This window comes from Astyanax mexicanus, chromosome 23 (assembly GCF_023375975.1).
Source record: "Astyanax mexicanus isolate ESR-SI-001 chromosome 23, AstMex3_surface, whole genome shotgun sequence".
Lineage (NCBI taxonomy): Eukaryota > Metazoa > Chordata > Actinopteri > Characiformes > Acestrorhamphidae > Astyanax > Astyanax mexicanus.
Genome location: NC_064430.1, coordinates 25535481 through 25558569, shown reverse-complemented (window position 1 = coordinate 25558569; position 23089 = coordinate 25535481). Strand labels below are relative to the sequence as shown.

General features: G+C 38.8%; 1 protein-coding gene across 2 annotated transcripts in view; it reads right to left on the bottom strand.

The window, feature by feature from the left end:
- The window catches only part of cdh11 (cadherin 11, type 2, OB-cadherin (osteoblast)), a 256020-nt gene that overhangs the window by 38838 nt on the left and 194093 nt on the right, over nt 1-23089 (bottom strand). The window contains exon 3 of one of the 2 annotated variants that reach the window (XM_007259778.3): nt 1052-1478. The exons of the other annotated variant lie outside the window; for it this stretch is intronic. Coding sequence (XP_007259840.3) covers nt 1052-1300 — 249 coding nt within the window. The 5' untranslated portion in view covers nt 1301-1478. The remainder of the gene's footprint in view (nt 1-1051; nt 1479-23089) is intronic. 2 annotated transcript variants of the gene reach the window in all.

Sequence of the window (23089 nt, the reverse complement as noted above, 5' to 3'; positions counted from 1 at the left end):
TGGTAGGGCAGATGAATGTATGGATGGATGAATGAATGAATGAATGAATGAACAGATAGATGGATGAATGGATGCATGAATGAGTGGATGCACTGTTGGATAGATCTATGAATGGATTTATAGATGATATGTATAGAGGGAATCAATTAATTGTTGTATGCATAGGAAGATAGAAACATGGAGGGATGGATGGACGGATGGATGAATGGATGCATGCATAGATAGATGTAGATGGATAGATGATGGATGGGTGGATCAATAGATAAATGGGTTGATGCAATAATGGATAGATAGATGAACGGATAAGTAGATGACTGGATAGGTGAATGGATAAGTATATGGATAGATAGATGAATAGATAAGAAGGTGGATGGATGAATGGATGGATGGATTCATGCATAGACAGAGGTAGATGGATAGATGACAGATGGATAGATCAATAGATATATGGGTTGTTGAAATAATGGATGGATGAATAAGCAAGTGCATGGACAGATATATGAATGGATAAGTAGATGGATGGCCGGATAAATGGATGGATGGCTTGATGGATGGCTTTATAGATGGATATGTTGATAGGGTATCAGACTGGTAAATAAACAGATTTACTCATTTTCTTCTGAAAGAGTTCTGAAAGAAGGTCAGGTCAGCTTTTCATTTTAGTAGGTTTCAAGTTATTTCTTTGTGGACACTATTTCTATCGCCTTTCTACCAAGTGTTCTATCTGTCCATTTATCTGGAAATGTCTATACAATGTAAACTGCAGTAGGAGATTTGAAAAAAAAATCAAAAATTAAAACCTGGAACAACAGTTCTCAAACCCATTCAGAGGAACCGACAGAGGGTCCATATTTAGCTCTTTAGTTGTGGATAGTTAGGAACTGCTTTATATCCAAAAGGAACCAATGATTGAACAGAACACTTTTTTTATGAATAGATAAGTAAATAGATCCATGGATGGATAGATTGACATATGGATGGTTGGCCATCACCATAGTTTCCAATCATTTTAGAAGACACAGTATAAATCACAATATAAATCCAGGCTTACCCTTCCCACCAGTACCGGGTCCGGACCTGTGTATTCCTCAATGACGAAGAACTGGTTCCACACCCATCCTCGTTTGGAGCGGTGGAGGACCTGGCCCTCCTTATGCCTCTCTCTGTGTCTGTAGATGGAAGGGTGGTGGTGCCTGTGGCCCCGATCCTGAGGGCCTCTGGACCTGGCCGCCACGGCCGAGCTCCACAACACGGCCCCCAGACACAACAACAACACTCGCAGCCTTAGCCCCTCCCACATCCTGTCCACCGTCTGTCCGCCGCCGGCCGCAGCACTGTCCGTCTCCGTTCAGGGCCGTCCTCGGGAAACGCCTGGAAATGGAGATTCAATCTCTGGAGAGTCTTTCTGCAGGACGTTGAAGCTCCAACCTCACTCACTGTGGCCACATCACCAGCGTCCGGTCCTCCAGCGTCTGTTCCTGCAAGAAGAGATGGAAGCAGAGGTTTAGACTCAAGAGACTCAGGCATAAAGTATTTCTAATCCTGCCATTTAATGATGACAGACATTCACACACAGCCTGTATAACATCCATACAAAAGCACTGACCAATGGGACGCTCCAAAGCAGCACAGTTATATCACATTTCTCAATATCAAGCATTGGTTAGAAGGATATAAAGCCCCCCAGCATTGTATCTGTAGAGCAGTGTTCACCAGGAATGATGGAGCTCCATCCAGTACCTTTGGGATGAGAATTAATCATCTAACATCAGAACCTGACCTCACTTGATTCTCTCAAAAGGCTGAATGCAATTAAATCCTAACGCCCAAAGGATTAAACCCAGGATAATATTGATTTCATAAGGAATGCTTTCAGAAAGAGCAGGTGATATATTTGTACATATTTACAATGCATCTAGATGGACGGATGGACGGACAGACAGACAGACAGATAGATAAATGGACGGACGATCGGATGGACTGATGATTTGACTATTGGGCCGAGATATATACTTTTATCAAGAGCAGGTGGACGTTTTAAAAGGTTGTATATATTTACTATGGACAGACAGACAGACAGACAGACAGACAGACAGACAGACAGATAGATAGATAGATAGATAGATAGATAGATAGACATACAAATTTGTGGACAAATAAATGGCAGACAAAATTGATAGATGGGTGGATGGATGGACAGAGATAGATATACAGACTATCATAGCATCTGCATTGTAAAAAACAGGCGACCCCCAGGTGTATGAAAGCAACACCATAGCAACCACCATAGGAGAGCATAGCAACAACCTCTACATAGAAACCACCGTAAATACCACAACTACTCCATAGCAAAACCAATAAAAACCTGGTATATCAGACAAGGACTTAAAATATCACAGCAACTACATAGTACAAGAGATTGAAACATAAAAACAAACTGTTATGTCATAGCAACCACCTAGGGATATTTTAGCCTCTATAACCACCTGGAATATCCCATGTACCACTATGCTTACCACAGCCGCTGCCTATCAAAAACACCCTATATAGCACATTGTAAAAGATTATCAATGGGTACAATTTTTTTTCTTGTTTATTTGCTGTCATTGTTCTAAATATAGAGAGACAGAGTTCTAGATCACAGGTAGAACCGTGGATCAGCTGGGTGTCGTATTCAGCTTGTATTCAGCTCACTCAGCGCTCAGAGTTTAATTGACTCTGCTGAATGTGAATGTATTAATTGGTGGTGCAGCGGTGTACCCTGAGCTAATTAAGAGACAGAGGTTGTAAGCCCATTTGCTCTTATTTAATTAGACATCACACTGCCAGCGTTCTCCGGCTAAGCTCTTCCCCCCGTTCAGCCGCCGCCGCCGCCGCACCGCCATCCCACTCACTCAGACAAGCAGAGATCTGAACACTGAAATAAAACACCAAACACCAGAAAAGACCCTCAGCTCCTATAGAGACCCGCTATACATTCAGCAACACCAGCAGCAGAGTAATTATAATAACGAGCGATATCATCCCCCGCGGACTCCTTATTTACTGATACACAAAACTTAGACTGTAAACATCCCAGAAACCTAAGAACAAAAACACTGCATGTCTTACTGATCTTACTAACAAGAGAAAGAAAGAAAGAAAGAAAGAAAGAAAGAAAGAACAAAAAAAGAAAGAAAGAAAGAAAGAAAGAAAGAAAGAAAGAACAAAAAAAAGAAAGAAAGAAAGAAAGAAAGAAAGAAAGAAAGAAAGAAAGAAAGAAAGAAAGAACAAAAAAAAGAAAGAAAGAAAGAAAGAAAGAAAGAAAGAAAGAAAGAAATGAGACAAAGCAAAGAAGAAAAAGAATAAACAAATGTAAAAGAAATGCAAAGAGGATAGAAAAAGACAGAGAGAGAAGAGATAATTATAGTTTGAGAATAGAAGAGACAGTAAAGTAAGAAAAAAAGTGAAAACAAGAAGAAGGAATAAATAAAGAGAGACAAAGAGTGACAGATGAGAAAACAAAAAGTTAAAGAAAGAAAGAAAGAAAGAAAGAAAGAAAGAAAACAAAAAAACTAAAAAAGAAGACAAAATAAATTTAAAGAAATTGAAAGTGGATAGAAAGAGGCAGAAAGAGACATTTAAGAATGCAAGAGAAAGAAAGAAAGAAAGAAAGAAAGAAAGAAAGAAAGAAAGAAAGAAAGAAAGAAAGAAAGAAAGAATAATGAGACCAAGCACAAAAGCACAAAAACGTAAAATAAATAAAAAGAGGATAGAAAGAAGATAAAATTAAAAGTCCAAGAATGGAAGAGAAAGTAAGGTAAGGAAGGAAAGAAAGAAAGTAAAAAAAGAAAATTATATAAAAAAGGAATGAGAAAAGAGTGAATAATAATAAAAAGAGGAATAAACTGAATTATAGAGAAAATAGCGCATGATAAAAGAGAAAGAAAGGAAGAAAAATAACAGAAAGTTGAGAGAAAGTGAATGAGAAACATATCATCTTTCTCTAAAGTTGCTAATAACCCTCTCACTCTCTCTCTCTCTCTCTCTCTCTCTCTTTTATCACCCCTAATCACAGCTCTATTGAATGGACAGAGCAGGGCAGTGGGAGGGGCATCAGTGAGTGTAAAAGCATGGTGAGGAGGACGAGAAAAAAAATTAAACGACCCAACAAATCCCCGGTCTGGAGGCCAAGCCTCGTAAATACGGCCTGAATAAAGAGCCTCCAGCAGAGCACCGGCGTAACGGGGGTCCTAACTCACTCGGGCCGGCCCCTCTGTCAGCATCCATAATGAACGACTGATAACACTTCATGCTCTCCGCTGTCCGGCTGTAAATTGGCATCGGATTCCAGAAGAGAAAGAAGAAGAAGACATTTCTCTGCTCATCCTCGGCTCTGCTGTCGTTATTGACCAGACAACAGAATGCCAGCCTGATACCTGCACTGATACCTGTGGGTACAGGAATGCCCAGAGCAAAGAGAAAATACTCAACATCTCCTCTTATCTCAGGGTCAGGTGATGAGATAGCGATGTTTTATATGATGCTATGCTGATAAAACACAAATTATGACATAAAAGTTTAAATATAGAAGATGTAGAAGAGAAAACAAAAAAATGTGGTCTTGAAGGCATATGTTGCTCTGACATCTATCAATTCAATATTTTGAATTCATCTATCTATTCAACTGTTTACTTATCTAGCTATGTTTCTGTCTTTGTCCATTTGTATCTCTCTGTTGGTCCATCCATCCATCCATCCATCCATCCATCTATTCAACTGTTTATTTATCTAGCTATGTTTCTGTCTTTGTCCATTTGTATCTCTCTGTTGGTCCATCCATCCATCCATCCATCCATCCACCCATATATTCAACTGTTTATTTATCTAGCTATGTTTCTGTCTTTGTCTATTTGTATCTCTCTGTTGGTCCATCCATCCATCAATCCATCCATCCATTTAACTGTTTATTTATCCATCCATCCATCCATCCATCCATTCGTCCATTCATCTATTAAACTGTTTATTTATCTAGCTATGTTTCTGTCCTTGTCCATTTGTATCTCTCTGTTGGTCCATCCATCCATCCATCCATCCATTTATTCATCTGTTTGTTCATATAACTATGTTTCTGTCCAGAGCTAATGTCCATTTCTTCCAAACTACATCAATACACTGTGTGATGGTTCATGGTGCTTTTTAAGCAGTAGTTTTGTTGGATGATGCTTCTTCTTGCAATGCCTTTTAAGGGATCACTAGTCCTCCAGTGGTGTTTACTTGAGGAACCACAAGTGCTCAGCCATGTGCTCTCCAGATGGGTTCTACAGCCATCCAGAGACCGAGCTACAAAGAAAGCATCAGCTAAATGATTTTCAGTTCCCGTCACATCAAAAGAGTGTATCTGATACTAACCGTGCATACAGAGCTCCTCTATCTTCAGGGTGAACATCACTCACATATCACTCTCCTGCACTCAGGACCTTTACAGCAGCGTTGAGTATCCCACTACCCAACCTCATAAAACCTCATAAAAGCACCATCTGACCTTCATCATCATCTTCATCCTCCTCCTCCTCAGCTCAACCTCACACTGTGTTATCATCATCATCATTATCCATCATATCTTTCCCATCATAAACCATTTCATAATCTTAATAGTTCGTAATAAAGACCACTCACTTAGTGGCCACTTTATTAGAAACTCCTATGGTAATGTGCTTCTACTCACTGGCCAATGGAAAAGGTGTGGATGGGTACGAGTTTCTACTAGATTGTTGTGAGGATTTGATTGTATTCATCAACAGAAGCATTATTGAGGTTGCACTATTGGATGATCAAGAACCTCCAACATTCAAAAGTATTGGCCCATTTATTAGAAACACCTACTATATACTTGTACTAGCCACTTTATTAGAAACATGTACTATAATTTAAGCTTACACTCACTGAATGGTCACTTTATTAGAAACATTTACCATATACTTGTACTGGCCACTTTATTAGAAACATTTACCATATACTTGTACAAGCCACTTTATTAGAAACATGTACTATAATTTAAGCTTACACTCACTGAAAGGCCACTTTATTAGAAACATGTACTATAATTTAAGCTTACACTCACTGAATGGCCACTTTATTAGTAACACCTACCATGTCCTTGTACTGGCCACTTTATTAGAAACACCTACTATGATTTGTGCTTCTACTCTTTGACCACTTTATTAGAAACATTTATTACATTCTTGTACTGGCCACTTTACTAGAAACACCTACGGTAACTTCGGCTTATACTCAATGAATGGCCACTTTATTAGAAACACTTTTTTCATATTTGTGTACTGGTCATTATATTAGAAACACCTACTATCATTTGTGCTTCTACTCTTTGGCCACTTTATTAAAAACATTTACCATATGCTTGTACTGGCCACTTTTTATTGGAAACACCTACAATATGCTTGTATTGGCCACTTTATTAGAAACATGTACTATAATTTGAGCTTACACTCACTGAATGGCCACTTTATTAGAAACACATACATATGCTTGCTTTGGTCAAATTACTAGAAACACCTAGTATAATTTGAGCTTCTACTCACTGGCCACTTTATTAGAAATATATACACCTACTACTTGAAGCATTGCTGTGAGGATTTGATTGTATTAAGTGACAAGAGCACTAGTGAGGTTGCACTATTGCATTCTAAAGTAATAGATGGTGCAACAATGTGCTTTCACTTTTATTGGCCACATTATAAGAAACACCTACCTTAGCACTTTTTTTTGTTTTAGATAATTTAAGCACCATCAACAGATAAACTCCAGTTTCTAATCGTACATCAGCATGTTGAAGCTAATCCAAAGGTGTTTCTGATAAAGTGTCCAGTCTGTATCAAATAGAATCCAGTGTATTTTCCCAGCGGCAGTGTATGGTTCGTCTGTAACAGTAACACACACTTCCTGAGTCATGCATTAGGCATTCCTGCAGTCGGGCAGACAGCTAAATGTTTAAATGCAGCTCTGCAGGGGGATGTTGAGAAGGACATTGGAGCTTAAGTGAGTGAGGGAAATATATCCACACTCGATAGCATCTTGAAAATATTGAATGGGGAGGCGGAGGATGCAGGAGCTGTATTTTAAGAGGAGGGGGATCAGTGTCTCCCTCGAATAGACAGAGAAATAGAGAGAGAGAGAGAGAGAGAGAGAGAGAGGAGAGAGAGATAGAGAGGAAATAGAGAAAGTGCTAACGTGAATATCAAACCCAGAGTTAGGGAGGAAAATGCTCCGGCGTTCTTGAAGCAGAAATGATTACAGGGCCTGTAATTACTAGTTTAGAGAAGAGAAACAACCCTGCGTAACGGTCAGGGACTATATTACACACACACACATACACATATAAGAATAATGAAATAACTGAAAAGAAGAGAACAAATACAAGAGTTGAAGAGAAGAGAAGAGAAGATGATAAGAGAGGAGATATGGAGGAGCTTAGAAGAAAACAAGAGAATACAAGAGAAGAGAAGAGAAAATGAAAAGAGAGGACATATATAAGAACTTAGAAGAAAAGAGGAGGATACAAGATATGTGAAGAGAAGAGAAGAGAAGAGAAGAGGAGATGAAAAGAGAGGACATATAGAAGAACTTAAAAGAAAAGAAGAGGATACAAGAGATGTAAAGAGAAGAGAAGAGAAGATACAAGTTAATAAGAGAAGAGTAAAATTAGGAGATGAAAAAAGAAATCAGCTGAGAAGAGAAGAGAAGAGAAGAGAAGATGAAAAGAGAGGTGATATAGAGGAGCTTAGAAGAAAAGAAGAAAATACAAGAGATGTGAAGAGAAGAGAAGAGAAGAGAAGCAAAGAGAAGAGAAGAGAAGTGACAAGATATTAAGAAAAGAGTAAAATGAGGAGATGAAAGGAGACATAAGCTGAGAAGAGAAGAGAAGAGAAGAGACGAGAAGATGAAAAGAGAGGACATATAGAAGAGCTTAGAGGAAAAGATGAGGATACAAGAGATGTGAAGAGAAGAGAAGAGAAGAGAAGAAGAATAGTGAGTAGATAAAACGAGAAGAGTTGAGAAGAAAAGGGATGATACATGAAAAGAGAAAAGAGACAAGTTAAGAAAAGAAGAGATAAAAGGAGAAAAGAGATTAAAAGGACAGATGCAATACAAAATATGTTCAGAGAAAATAATAGACAAGGTTAGAAGACAGGAGTAAAATAAAGGAGTTAAACAGATAAAAGAGCTGTGGAGAAAAGAGATATGTACAAGATATATACAAGAGATGAGACAAAATGTAGAAGGGGAAACGAGATAAGGAAAATGAGGAGAGAAAAGAAAGTAAGAGGAAAGAGGGGATGAAAGAAAATGAAAAGAGAGGAAGGGGGTTTGTGGGCTCACAATGAAGCCCAATTAAAACGCTCCCTCTGGTGGTGTTTTGTAGCTGAGCCTGATTAGGCTGAGATCACCTCCAACACAGTGGAGGATCAGACCTTTGGGTGGTGTGTGTGTGTTTGTGTGTGTGTGTGTGTGTGTGTGTGTGTGTTCTGCATGAGGGTTTCACTCACTATTGTGTCGTTTTAGAACAACAGGGTGATGGAACCCACCACCATCGTTAAACAGGGTCTTTAAAGTCAAAGATGCTTGAGGGGTTAATGGGTAAAGTTAATGGGTTAACTGAGCGATGAAACACACACACACACACACACACACACACACAATTACGCACAAATATCACACACACACACACATTTGCCTGATGGGTCATGACACCTTTGTATCCCAGCAGTAACTATTGGACCAGAACATTTTCTCTGGTCTTTCAGCTCAGGCTCTCAGCATCGACCACCATCCTTAAAAGCGAAAGCAAAGAATTAAAGCCTGGGAGCTCTGTCCCACATTATCACCGGGCCTTGTTAACATTCTGGTGCCGCTCTCACTTTTTAATGATACTTTCTCGACGCGAAAGAGAATGAGGGGTGGGGCAGTTCAGACCCTGACAACCCAAACCTGGTAAAAACAAAGTTTTAACCAAAAGCAAAGACCCGTGTCCAGCTCACAGGTGGTTAGACCACAGGCGGGTTCGAGTTCTTTTAATCCAGAACAAAGATTCACAGACTTTTAAGTGGTTCGGAGCTAGTGCTAGACCTTACACTTTATTTGTACTTTATAAAAGTGTTATACAACAGTAATAAATAATGTAATTAATATAAAAATAATGATAATAATAATAATAATAATAAAATCTGGTACTTATTTGACCATACAATCTGATCTGATTGTTCACATTCATGTTAAAGCCCACCAATCAAATACAGGCCCAATCTATCGCCAAAAAAATCTGATCTGACCATTTAAAATCATGTCATATGCCAACAAACCAAACACATACCCAATCTAGGACCACAAAATCTAATGTGAACGTTCACATTTATGTCGCATGGCATCAAATCAAATATGTATGCAATTTAAAAACACAAAATCCAGTCTGACCATTCACTTTTGTGTTGCATGCCCACAAATACATGCCCAATAAAGAAATCCGATTGGACCATTCACATTCATGTCATGTGACCACAAATCGAATATGTACCCAATCAAGGATCACAAAATCCAACCTAGTAATTATTTGATTTGATGTTCATATACACTTCAGATACTTACAAATCGAGTACATACCCAAACTAAAAAGATGAAATATGCTATGATCAATTATATTTATGTTGCAAATCAAACATATACCCAATCTAGGGCTTCACATAAACTCAATTATTTGAAACGACTGTATTTATCATGTCAATAAGCCCTGAAATAATCAGATCTTTGTCACTTTTAGACGCAAAAATCTGATTTATTTTGAGCCGTAATGTGAATTTGGCTTCATAATGTAAACCCAGTCTTAAAGAATCAGGCCAAGCGCTCTCGTATCTCTCTACATTCATCACTATTCAGCTCAGCTCTCTCACGCTTTCTCTTTTTCGCACTCGCGTCTGCGTGTTCACGTCTACGAGTCCAGCCTCACGCACAGCCGGGCTCAAACTGGCTAAAGCAATAACAGTGATTCATGCGTGTGGAGATGTGATATATGCCCCTGTCTGCGCACTCCCCTGCGGCTACGCCTGATATTTTCACAAGTGTCTATACAATTTGTGCGAGCATGAGTGTGAGCGTGTGCGAGAGTGTGTGCGTGAGAGTGTGTGTGTTTTTGTGTATGAAATACGAGTGTGGACTCGCTGTCATTCAGCAGTGGCTTTCTGAAAGGCTTTAGAAAGGATCTAAATGAAATCCCCCAGCGCTGCTTCTGTGTATGGCAGTCGGTTTTAAAGCCCTTCCTGTGCTAGCGCGCTAGCGGAAAAGAGCTTAGCGTAGCCCTGTCCACTGAAGGTATTTCAGCACTCGCTCTACCCTGGACGATTCTTTATCCAGCGAGGGAACTGGGCGTAAATCTGCAGAAGCAGTGGAAAAGATTCGGACACATTGTTTTTTAGTGGGAACGGTGCAATCATATCCTCACAGTCTACAGTTCTACGTTCTACAGTCTTGTAGTGAAAGGCTTTCCAGGACAGTAAAGGAAGTTGGGCCAACAAAAGCAGGATAAACCCTTTTTAAAACCCCAATTTTGGTGTCCGAATACTTTTGACCAATGGTGGGATTCCAAACGAAGGGAATTCTTCATTAAATCTACATTAGCTAAGACAGGACTTTTGTTTTTCAGTGTATTTACTGTATATTTTATGCTACAGCCATATGACCATATGAATTTTAGCCCTTTTAATTGGTTCAGTTTTAGAAGAAATGAAATATATAGCCACTGAATAATGCATTTAGAGTTAAAAGTACCATTTAGACCATTCATGACTCTGAAAGGTACTTTATATGTCATTGAATGCAATCAAATCTTCACATCAATGCTCCAATGCTCCCAAGTAGCCCTTCCAATCAGAATATGAACAAAACTGTTTTTTTTGGGAAAAAAAAAAAAAATTAGTTAAACATAAAATTAAATTTAATTAATGAAATTAAATACAATTTTATTTAACACTACATACAGTCTATTAGAAGTGCATTGATGATCAATTATTCATTGTTTCTTCTGAAATCAAGACTATTAAAAATACTTTTTTTTAACTCCTTTTGATCAAGTAACTATCTCTACTGTCCAGAGGAAATTATCTTAAGACTTAAGAGTATTGCTGTGAGAATTAAGTGATACAGCTTCCTATCAGCTGGCGGAGCCCTGAGAGAGCTTAATTGGTCTTGCTGTCTCTGGGTGGGTACAGTACAGTAGATGGTGCTCTTTTTCCCCTCATCACTCCTAGGGTGATGTGGATCAGCACAAGGCTGCATCTGTGAGCTGGTGTATCAGAACCGAGTCGCTGCTGCGCTTTCCTCTGAGCGTTAGCGCTGTGATGCTACTCGGCAATGCTACAGCTTCAGCAGCAGTTCAAAAAGAGGCGGAGTCTGACTTCACATGTGCTAGTCTTAATCCTTCTTGTATCGTGGCTTCAATAGTGATGGGGAAATACATGGGGACAATTAGTCTAGCTAAATCGGGACAAAATTTGAAAAAACTTTTTTTTTATTATATTTTGTAGATTATTTGATCATGGGACAAATTAAACAGATGATAAGGAACTCTTTAAAAAATACGTTAAATGTTTTACTACTTTTGGAACTGCTCAGTTGGTTTTGGCCTTTTGCATAATTGCTTATCCAGAACAGGGTCTGGCCCCATTTCTATACAGGCCTATATTCGTTCCCACCCATCTGGTTCTGGAGAAAGATCCACAAACCCAGAAACCTCCTGCAGACCAGCGTCCCCAAAAAAAAGCTTCCATCTCCTTCGCCTTTTCTGCTAAAAACACGGCGAAACCAGCGCGCCGGAAATCCATATGTTTCTCCAGCACCCCCGGCCTCCCCACGGACCTGTGGATAAATACGGCTCTTTACTTTCGCATTGATTGGCGGAGCTGGCAGAGAAGGTTCCTAACACGGAGCGTTCCGGACTGAAAGCGCTCTCCACGGCCGCCTCCTCCTCCTCGGAACGACTGGAGCGGCTCTTTGATGGAAAAATCAGGTGCGTTTGACTCTTTGTGGACGCCTCCTCTTCAACTCTGTATTTTTAGAGCTTTCCCACAGCGGGAGCTCTCCCCGACCTGACTGCCTCAGCTTTCTTCTCATACCTCTCCTGCTTCTAACTTCTGCCTCCTTCATCTGCTCTCGAAATTAGTGTGGATATGAGTTCTCGACCTAAAAGTGGCACTCAAACATCCCACAAGTCACATTTATAAGCAGACGCTTTGGGAAAAAGTATCGATTGCTGAGTTTTGTGGCTCGCTTTTCAGCTTTATCATAGATAGAATGAGTTGCTTTAGAAATAGTCTGGTCACCAAATCATCACTAGTCTCACTAGTGCACTACAGACCACTTTTATATATAGGGAACTGGATTAGACAGCCTAATCACCAACATTGGTACCCTCTAGAATGCTTTTATAGTGAACTGTAGGGAGCTACTCTACACTACTCTGCACTATTTACCACTACTATTGGGAACTAATGCACTATAGGGCACCATTATAGAGAGGAGTGCTTTAAAGATCAGTAATGGTTTTTCTCATCACTGTTCCCAACAATGGTGCATTATAGATCACTGATTAGGAAACTGAAGTGGACCCCTATTCACTATTACCTACACTGGTGCACTCAAGACTACTATTACAGGGAACTGGCGAGGACTTCTATCCACTATTAGCTACACTTGTGCACTACATACCACGGTTATCACGATTAAGCCTAATCACTAGTTCCAACACTAGAAAGCTATTATAGGAAACTGTAGTAAACTACTCTATATTGGTAGTGCACTATTGATCACTTTTCTAGGGAACTGGTGTACTATAGGTTACTACTATAGGGTAGTTGGCACCTTATCACTTATCACTAACACTATTTCCTACAGTGGAGCAATATATACTACTAATATAGAAAACTAGAGTAACCCCAAAACACTATTTCCAATTCCACTAAACTATAGATTACTATTTGTTGGGAACTGCAATGGATCCCTAATCACTATTTTCAACACTGTTGCACGATAGACCACTGATTTATGGAACTAGAGTAACTTAAAAACAATGTTTCCTTCACTGGGGCACTTTAGACCACTATTATTGGAAATTGGAGAGGATCCCTAATCACCATTTTTATATAATATTCCAAATAGTGGTACCCTATAAACTACTAATACAGGTAACTAAAAAAAGCCAGCCCCTAAACACTATTACCAACAATGGTGCACATTGGACCACTATGTAATCTCTATTCCCTATTTTGGCACATTGTATTACAGATATTCCTGGTTTTCTAGATCACTGATTCCTAAAACAGTTATTGGAAACTTCCAGCTAATCCTCCTTTTTGGCTTTTTGTTTCCTTCTTGTTTAATTGTGTTGCAAATTGGGATGAAGCGACAATCTAGACCCTACTGTGGGCTTGGATACAGTAGCTACATTTATGTTTATATGCGTTAAGGTACTGTAGGACTGAATTGCATTTCCCCACTGTGTTTTTTTAAAAACCACTGAAAAGAATCTGTACAGTTGCGAGTGGTAAAAAAGTAAAAAAAGTAAAAAAAAAAAGACTGATCCAAACTGAAGACCCACCCCACACTAAGCTAAAAACCCACTTTACCTCACTTGCCTCCACTTTGCTAAAGAACATCAGTGGGTTCCCAGCGAGCAGGGAGAATGGGATGTCAATAGAAGCCCTCCTGAGGAGGAATAAACCCACTTACATGTCAAGCCAAGCCATTTGATGTGGCAAAACTACCCGGCTCTTTTTTTTACGAAGTGCGTGCGACTCCATATCCTTCAGAATTCATCCCTCATAACCTTTAAAACGCTGGTCACGGTCACGGAGGAGCTAATGGTGATGGATATCTAGTGACTGCGGTTGCCGCAAGACATGCCATCAAAGCTTTCCTCCGAGCTGTCGCTGAGGAAAGAGCTTTTTTTTTGGGGGGGGGGGGGGGGGGGTTCTCATTACGGCTGGCACTTCCCGTGGTCAGCGATTGCGCTCGCAGGGTGAAACCTGACTCCTAATTGCCATTCAATTACAGAGACTAATCGGTGGAGGTGTTTCACAAACAAAAAATCCCCCAGCTCCTCACAGCCGCGCAGCTGATTTGTATTCCGCAAAGGTGAGCGATGCTCGAGCTGCCGCTACCATTGGTGCTACCATCGCCGCTGCCGCTGCAGCCGCCGCTCCTGCTGCCGCTGCTTTAGCTTTACTTTTTTCCCCCGCTCCCTTCCTCTTTGAGGCCGGCATCATAAATATGCTAATGAGCCCGGCTCGGATTCGGAGTGTTAGCTACAGGTGAGGGAACACGCTGGAAAACTGGCAGCCTCTGGTGCCGCTGTTGTTGTTTCTGTAGCCGCCGCTGCCACCCCGGCTTAAAGACACGTCAGGCTGCGGGGAGCGCGGCGCTAACATGGACAGCAGCCAGTAATTGGCAGCGGATTCAGGGCGGAAGGAAAGCGGCTCAGAGGGATGCCAGCCCGAGCCACTGTCACTGAATTAGCCTGGGAAGACTCTCTGTTGTGGACCTGTTGCACTTTAGCTGCACCGGGTTTTCCTTATCTTTAGTATTGCATGGTTATGATTTGTGAGCATGTGATATAAGCTAGACTTTCTATGAATGTCTAATGTCTTTTAAATATACTTATACAGCATTCATAAGGCTTTATAAACATGTTATAAACATTTAATAGGATTACAGTAGGCAATCACAGTACTGTTCTTCTTCAGTCTTATTCTTATTCTTCTAATTATTATTCTAAACGTTTTTTTTTTTTTTTTTTCCGGTTAAGTTAGTCCACAATTTTCAAGATATTGACTTGTCTGGAATGGTGAGCTTGCATATAGCTTTCCGATCAAACATACATAAATTTTTGCCCGTTAAAAATGAAGAAAAAATAGGACAAAATGTTCATGCTCATGTATGTCACAATTTTTGAGATATGAAGATGAAATTCATAGGGCCTATAGAACTTTCGTTTTCTTACTATACGATACGATATACATTTTTTGTACAATAGTCATATGAATTTGCTCCATAGGAATGAATAGGGTACCCAACGTTCTGTCCCACACACCAGCTAAAGTTGTGCACATAATGCCTTGTGTGCCCAGTGCTCCAGTATTGTGTGTGTACGGAGGAGCTATTGGATAAATCAGCTATTTGTCAAAAGTTTGGTCCAAAGCAACCCAGCGTCCATAGCCGCACAATGTATTCTAATCTGATTTATCCTAATACAACCACTTAGCATCACCTTAGAAACAACATAGCAATAACCATGGGCACCATAGCAACACCTTAGCAACCACCTATCAATCTCTTAGCCACAGGTAAGCAACCAGCAGAGACACCATATCAACCAGCCACGAATCAGCACTGCAATCACACTCACAGTTTCTGCTAAATGTACAACACATTATAGCCATGTTTACTACTTCTGTGATATCACAGTAAATTAAAGCAGTAAAGACCAGTAAACCCTGTGATTGCCTCGAGACACAAGTGTCCATTTTCAAATGTGCTGAGAGGGCGGAGTCTGGATGCACTATTTTTTCAGTGTATTGATTTTTCTCCTCTCAGCGTCTTTAGTTCTTTAGTGTCCTTCTCAGTATAAAGAAATAAAGAACTGAAAGGCAACTAAAAGGCACGAGTACTGATGGACTTGACATCACAACAAGGCCTTTCTTGAATGCGTCTTTTTTCTTTTGGCTTTATTCCCAAAGAAAGGGTTTTTTGGCAGGTGTTCCTTGAGTTCTTTACACTTTTTTGGCAGGGGAAAGATGGCAAATCTTTTAAACAGCTTTCTATTTAATAGGTAAAACTGTGTTTGCATGTGATGTCTCAGCATTTTAACAGTAATCCTGTGAAAAATGGCAGATAGTAATCTATTACAGACTGTTTTTCTTCATGTTCTTGTTTAATTTTCTTGTTGAGTAAACTAATATATATTTTTTATTATTTCTATAATCACTATTCTAGATATTCTGGGTAACTAATGCACTATAGACCACCGATACAGAGAGAAATGCTATCTAACAGTGTTTTAGGGAACTAGAGTAGTCACCTAATCACTAGTCCCTACAAAAGGCACACTATAGACCACTGATTATGAAACTGGAGTGGACAGCCTAATCACCAGTTCACCAATTCTGGGGCCCACTAAATAGCTATCATAGGGAACTGTAGTGAGTTACTTTACATATAGTGCACTATAGGCACTATTACAGGGAACTAGAGTAGACCCCTAAACACTATTCCCCACACTGGAACACTGTAGACTACTGATTTAGGGAACTAGAGTAACCCTTGAACACTATTTGTTATCTGTGCTTACTAAAGATCACTATTTTAGGGACACTTGTGCACTACATACTACTGTTATAGGGAACTGGATTAGACAGCCTAATCACTGGTATGTACACTAGTGACCACTAGGAAGCTATTATAGGGAACTGGAGTGAACCCCTAAGCACTATAGTGATCTTTAGTGGCACAGGGAATTAAAAGGGGACCCCCTGAACACTATTCACTACTTCTTGTTTATTTTTAATCAAAACATTATATATTTCTATTGTTTCTATATCACTATTCTAAATATTCTGGGTAACTAATGCACTATTGGACACAATTACAGAAAGGAATGTTATAGACCAGTACTTTAGGGAACTAGAGCAGTCACTTAATCAGGACCTAGATCCCTAAACACACTAAAGACCACTATTATAGGGAACTGGAGTGAGTCTCTATTCACTATTACCTACACTTGTGCACTACATATCACTGTTAAATGGATTACCAGTATCTACACTGGTGCCCACTAGGAAGCTATCTTAAAAAAAAACTGGGGTGAACCCCTAAACACCATAGTTCACTATTACAGGGAACTGAGAAGACCCCCTAAACACTATTACTTTCTACTTAATGAAAATAATGACAGATAGTGATCTACTACAGATCACTATTTACTGTTTTCCTTTGTATTCTTGTTTATTTAAATGTTTTCTTTACTAAACTACTGTAAAATAATATCTTTTTTTTATTTTTCTATGGTTTCCAGAGAGAAAAATACAGGAAAAATATGATCAAACTTAAAGCCGGGGGTTAAAAGCTTGTAAACTTTCGACAGTGTCTCCGTGTAATCGTGAGCCTTATCCAGGTTTTACATTCCTAATGCCGTGTAACTCTAGTGTCCCAAGTGTCCGGACCTTTTGTAGTTCAAGACTCTTCCCTGGTTTGACCTTGTTTTCTGTCTGTACCTGAGTAATGGGGTTTGGGTTACTGTTTGTCATTATCGGTATATGTGCATTAAATTTCACTACAGACGTCTGGATTGGACTAATAGCGTGTATCAATACAGTATATTAAGAGTACTCTACATTACGGAGTGTTGTACTGTACTGTGGCTATATACCATTTGGTATATATTGACGATACGCTGTAATATAGACAGTGGTTCAAGGTTTCCGAAGTCTTTTTTATTGATGTTATTTAAGAAGAAGTTATTTAAGTCTCTTTCTCTCTCTCTCTCTTTCTCTCTTTCTCTCCTGCCCATGGATAATAACAGTGCCCTCCGTATCGCTTTACGGTTGCCCACAGCGCTCAGCAGTAAGCTAAAGTTACCTGCAGTTGAGTGAAAGCTGTACCTAGCTGATCGAATATGGATGCGATACGGTGGAGAACGCCAGCACAGCTATATCTGTCTCTCAGTCTATAGTCCTATACCACACTTATACAAGACATCTACACATATACATAAATACATACAATACAAGACACTAGAAATACACCTAACAGCTGGAGCCGTGCCGCAGTTGAAGACTGTACTTGGTCCATTTTGTTTTCAATTGACCTTTAAAAGAACCAGATGTGGCCCTTTGAGATGTGTGCTATCTATGTGTCTAGTTGAGGATTGCAATCAACATTAATTACTAGCTCATTTTATAAGAAGTGTCTCTAATAACTGTGTAATTACACATTAATAATAATGTATCTAAAGAATATAAATATTTACATCGTTGTTTAGCAGGTGACATATTTCTTTTTGTAAATGGTTAAAATATTTTCTTTTCGTTTTTTTATTTTTATTTCTAATGGCAAGCTACATGAACTGGATTCGAACAGGTGATCTTTTATTCATAGTGGCATAATAAATGGTATAAATAAATTGTGTTGGGTTGAATTTTGAACTGTATAAACTCATAATACAAAAAATAAAATGAATGAATTGGCGATTTTATAGTAGGTGTCTAACTGTTTAATTACACATTACTATCTATGTAATAACAGTGTATTTACTGGTAAAGGATGCATTCTTATACATTAATTACAATTTTGCCACAATACAACCATGCATTTAATAAAACTTGCACAGGTAATGCGTCATTCACCAGTAGTTACACTGTTACTACATATATATTAATGTGTAACTACATAGTTATTAGAGAAACATCCTATACAATGGGAACAAATGACCAGTATTTTGGAATTAATAGTTTATTCAGTTCCAAATTTAGCCGGAAACAAGATATTTGGACCATTTACCAAAATAAATATCCAACCTGATGAACAACAATGTGAATTTTATATTTTACCAATGCGTTTTCTGTTACAGAACCAAAAAAAAAAAAAAAAGAATACAGATCACCAACCTCTATCCTGAATTTCCATCCATTGCATGCCTGTGCTCCCTAATACACATTTCTATTGGTTGATGTGGCTCCACTTCAGAATCCATTCCACCGGCAAAATAAATTAATAGTAATGTTTTAAATAGTATTAGGCCTTATTGAAGCGTCTTTTTTTCTAGACTGTTTCAATTAAAACACATTGGGGGACTAGTTTGTAGGCAACTATCTCCACTGAAGGCACCAATTTGGTCCCACCCAGTTGCCACCCAGTTGGGGGTTAGCTCCACCCCTGCCTTCCATGTATATACATGCATGAGCTTGAATGGGCAATATATTACATGACTTGAACCAACAACCAATCTAAAGTAGTGCCAAAGTATGATTTTAACTTACAAATTTGATTTAGTTATAAACTAACAAAGTTTAAAAAGTCAAAAAATCAATGTTTGGTGAAATAACCCTGGTTTTTAATCACAGTTTTCATGCATCTCGTCACTTCTCCTCCACCAGTCTTACACACTGCTTTTGGATAACTTTATGCTGCTTTACTCCTGGTGCAAAAATTCAAGCAGTTCAGCTTGGTTTGATGGCTTGTGATCATCCATCTTCCTTTTCATTTTGGTAAAATTAAAGAAACTTTTTAAATATATATTAACAGGATTTTAAATGAGTTGGCTTGTTATTTTACTTTTCTTTTAGTGTATTTTTAGTTCCTTATCGCAATAAGCTTGTTGGGACATTTTAAAATAGAGCTTATATAACTTCCCACCAAATGTCAACATCAGCAGATGAACCAAGCATTGGCAAGAGCATTCTTATATATTATATATATATATATATATATATATATATATATATATATATATATATATATATATATAACTGAACTATATACCAAATATACTATATTTGATTCTTTTTTGCCTGATTTTAAGAAAAGAAAAAGTTCCTCTCAGAATGAACTTTGTCAGGCTTTAGCAGAGAGAAAGAGACGCATGGGCTCATGGTTCATTAACTTTTCTAATGCTAACTCAAATATAGTCTGATATTATCCGTGACTTATGTGTAGCACAGATTTATCACAGTGGATTCCATTAACACAACCAACTTTTATATTTAGAAACACTTTTATACAATATAATGTATTTTTAAGTGTGTATATATATCCTCAGCAACACACTATATACACCACATACTGTTTATGCATGTGTATGTGTATGTATTTAGGGAGGTAGGAGTGTAGGAGTGTAAGAATGAACCCTCGAAAGCCATTAAAAAGCTTAGCCATAATTATGAACTACAAGGACATGATTTTGCTGTTGCCTGCGTATGGTAATATTTCTCATTACTCATCGCTGAGTCGCCGCAGCGCCTCACTGTTTATGCATGCGGCACGACGGCAGGCGTATTAATAACAATAAAGATCCTTCAAGCTCTGATATCGGCTGCTTTTTGTTTGCGGCTGTTTAATTTGCTTTTATTATATCTTTTATTTATTTCCTTTAGCACGCGGCGTGAATTCTTCAGGGCATCGTCTGGGGGAACCGCGTTAGGACGAATTTGATATCGGGGCGTTTTTGAGCGTAGAAATAAAGGCAGCTAATGACAATGAATAAATTTGTACAAATATGAAGTCTATCGCTCAGCTCCCTCAGTTTGCTTTAATGATAAGAGGGGATTTAAAAGCAAATAAAAGAGTATTTGAAAGTAATTATCGGAGAAATGAGGGGAAGAGAGATGTAACAGCCGAAGGGTAATACGGGTAATCATTACGCTCGATGAATAAAACATGAATTCATATTAAAATAGCGTCGATATCCAAAAACTGAAGGAAATTTCTTCTCCATTAATCTTTTTTATTTTTTTTTCGCCAACTTCCAAAGATGACACTCAACAAAGCGGAGGAAATCTCCAGCCATTCACGCCCAATCTTTTTTTTTTCTTCCACTTTCATTTTTTTAGCACATCAATAACATCATAATTACGTCGTCTTTCAGTTACTACGCTGTTCTAATTACCACTCCAGAGTTTTCTGCAGTGTATCCGAGAGCGTTAACGCTAACGCTAATGCTAACGACGTATACGGCTGTATAAAAAAAAACACTCGTCGAAAAGACATCTGCGTCTCGCTGAGCTCCTCAATCACCCGCAAGACGTTTCATGCGTAATTAAAATGTACGAGGTTAATAAAAGGCCTGTGTCTTCCCTTTTGTCCTGCCAAATATTTCTGTCACTCTGGAGGAGGAAGCGGAGAGACACTTCCCTTTTCTGTTTTCCCTTTTTTTAAAACTTCCAGTCACAAAAAAAAGAACTGAAAAGGGTTCAGCTGCCAGAAGCTTTTTAATCCCCACCACTACCCAATCACAACCCTTCCACAACCTCTCGACAACCTCTCGACAACTCCAGCACAACCCCTCAACAACCCCTCAACAGCCCCCTCCTCCGAAAAAAGCCATTAATTTCTTGGAAGACGGAGGAGTAGCCGCGGTTTTCAGACGGCCCGGTCCCGAAGGAGGAAGCAGGAAGCTGCGGCGTCTGGAATTGATTTGAGGGAAAGGAAAATAAAATGCTTGGGATTCTTAAGGTTAGGGGGACAGAAGACAAACAGCTAAAGATCCTGAGGACCCGCCGGGGGGGGAGGCTTTCTTACTGAGGAACCTAAAACCAGACCTGAGGAGTAAAGCTGAGTAAAGAGAGGGTTCTTTGTGAAGCTGAAGAAGCTGGAGAGGGTAAAGAGTAGAGAGTCGTATATAACTTTAGCAAATAAAAAAAAAAGTTGGTAATGTTAAACTCTTTATACTGAAATTGTTCAAGCTAAAATATGACTTTTTACTTACTTTTTAAAAGTATTTAGTTCCACAATGTTGGAACAAACTATTGTACCTTCTACTACCAGATCAGGAGAATCTCTCACTATCTTTAATAAACTCCTGAAGACAGAGCTCTTCAAAGAGCACCTACTCTCCTAACACCTCTAACTAACTACCTTCTACTACCAGATCAGGAGAATCTCTCACTATCTTTAATAAACTCCTGAAGACAGAGCTCTTCAAAGAGCACTTACTCTCCTAACACCTCTAACTAGCTACCTTGTACTAGCAGATCAGGAGAATCTCTCACTATCTTTAATAAACTCCTGAAGACAGAGCTCTTCAAAGAGCACCTACTCTCCTAACACCTCTAACTAACTACCTTCTACTACCAGATCAGGAGAATCTCTCACTATCTTTAATAAACTCCTGAAGACAGAGCTCTTCAAAGAGCACTAACTCTCCTAACACCTCTAACTAACTACCTTCCACTACCAGATCAGGAGAATCTCTCACTATCTTTAATAAACTCCTGAAGACAGAGCTCTTCAAAGACTACTTACTCTCCTAACACCTCTAACTAGCTACCTTCTACTACCAGATCAGGAGAATCTCTCACTATCTTTAATAAACTCCTGAAGACAGAGCTCTTCAAAGACTACTTACTCTCCTAACACCTCTAACTAGCTACCTTCTACTACCAGATCAGGAGAATCTCTCACTATCTTTAATAAACTCCTGAAAACATAGCTCTTCAAAGGGCACTTACTCTCCTAACACCTCTAATTACTTATAACCTCATTTTCTCCTGTTATTTATGCTTTTATGTCCTATATTGCTAAATGTACATCGTTATTTGTAAGTCGCAATGGATAAAAAAAAGTCTGCTAAACTAAATGTAATGTTATTTAATTCAAAAGTATTACACGTACATGTAACACAAATATTTGGCCAAACTCTGAAAGTGTTTTTTTTTTTTTTGGCATTTTGGTCCAAAAAATGTCAGTGCCATGCCTATCAATAATCATATGTTAATTGTCCTTTAAAAGTTATATTTATTAAACTGACCATTTTTAACATCGTTGGTAAAATTTTTTGAATAAAAATGTGATATTTTCACTTAAATAAATAAATAAATAAAAAGTTTTTATCTCATTGTACTTTAAAAGTTAACATGTACAATACTTCTGTTCTACAGGGATTAACCATGCTGTGTTGTGAGCTTTTGCACATCTATGTCAGCAATGGGTGCAACCTACTCTGAAATACCTGTATGCAGTATTCATTGCAACTTACTGATTGACATTTCTCATCTCTCTTCCATCTCTTTTTCACCTCTCTTTCGTCTCTCTTTCATCTCTCTTTCTTATCTCTTTTTATCTCTTTATCTCTTACCTTTCATCTCTCTCTCTCTCTCTCTCTCTCTGTCTTCCCCTCTCTCTATTTCTCTTTCTCTCTTCTCTTTCTCCTTTTAATCTGCCTATCATCTTCTCTCTCTTCATTTTGTCTATTTCTCATCTCTTTTTCTCTTTATCTCTTATCTTCTCTCTCTCTCTAACTCTCTGTCTGTCTCTCTCTCTCTCTCTCTCTCTCTCT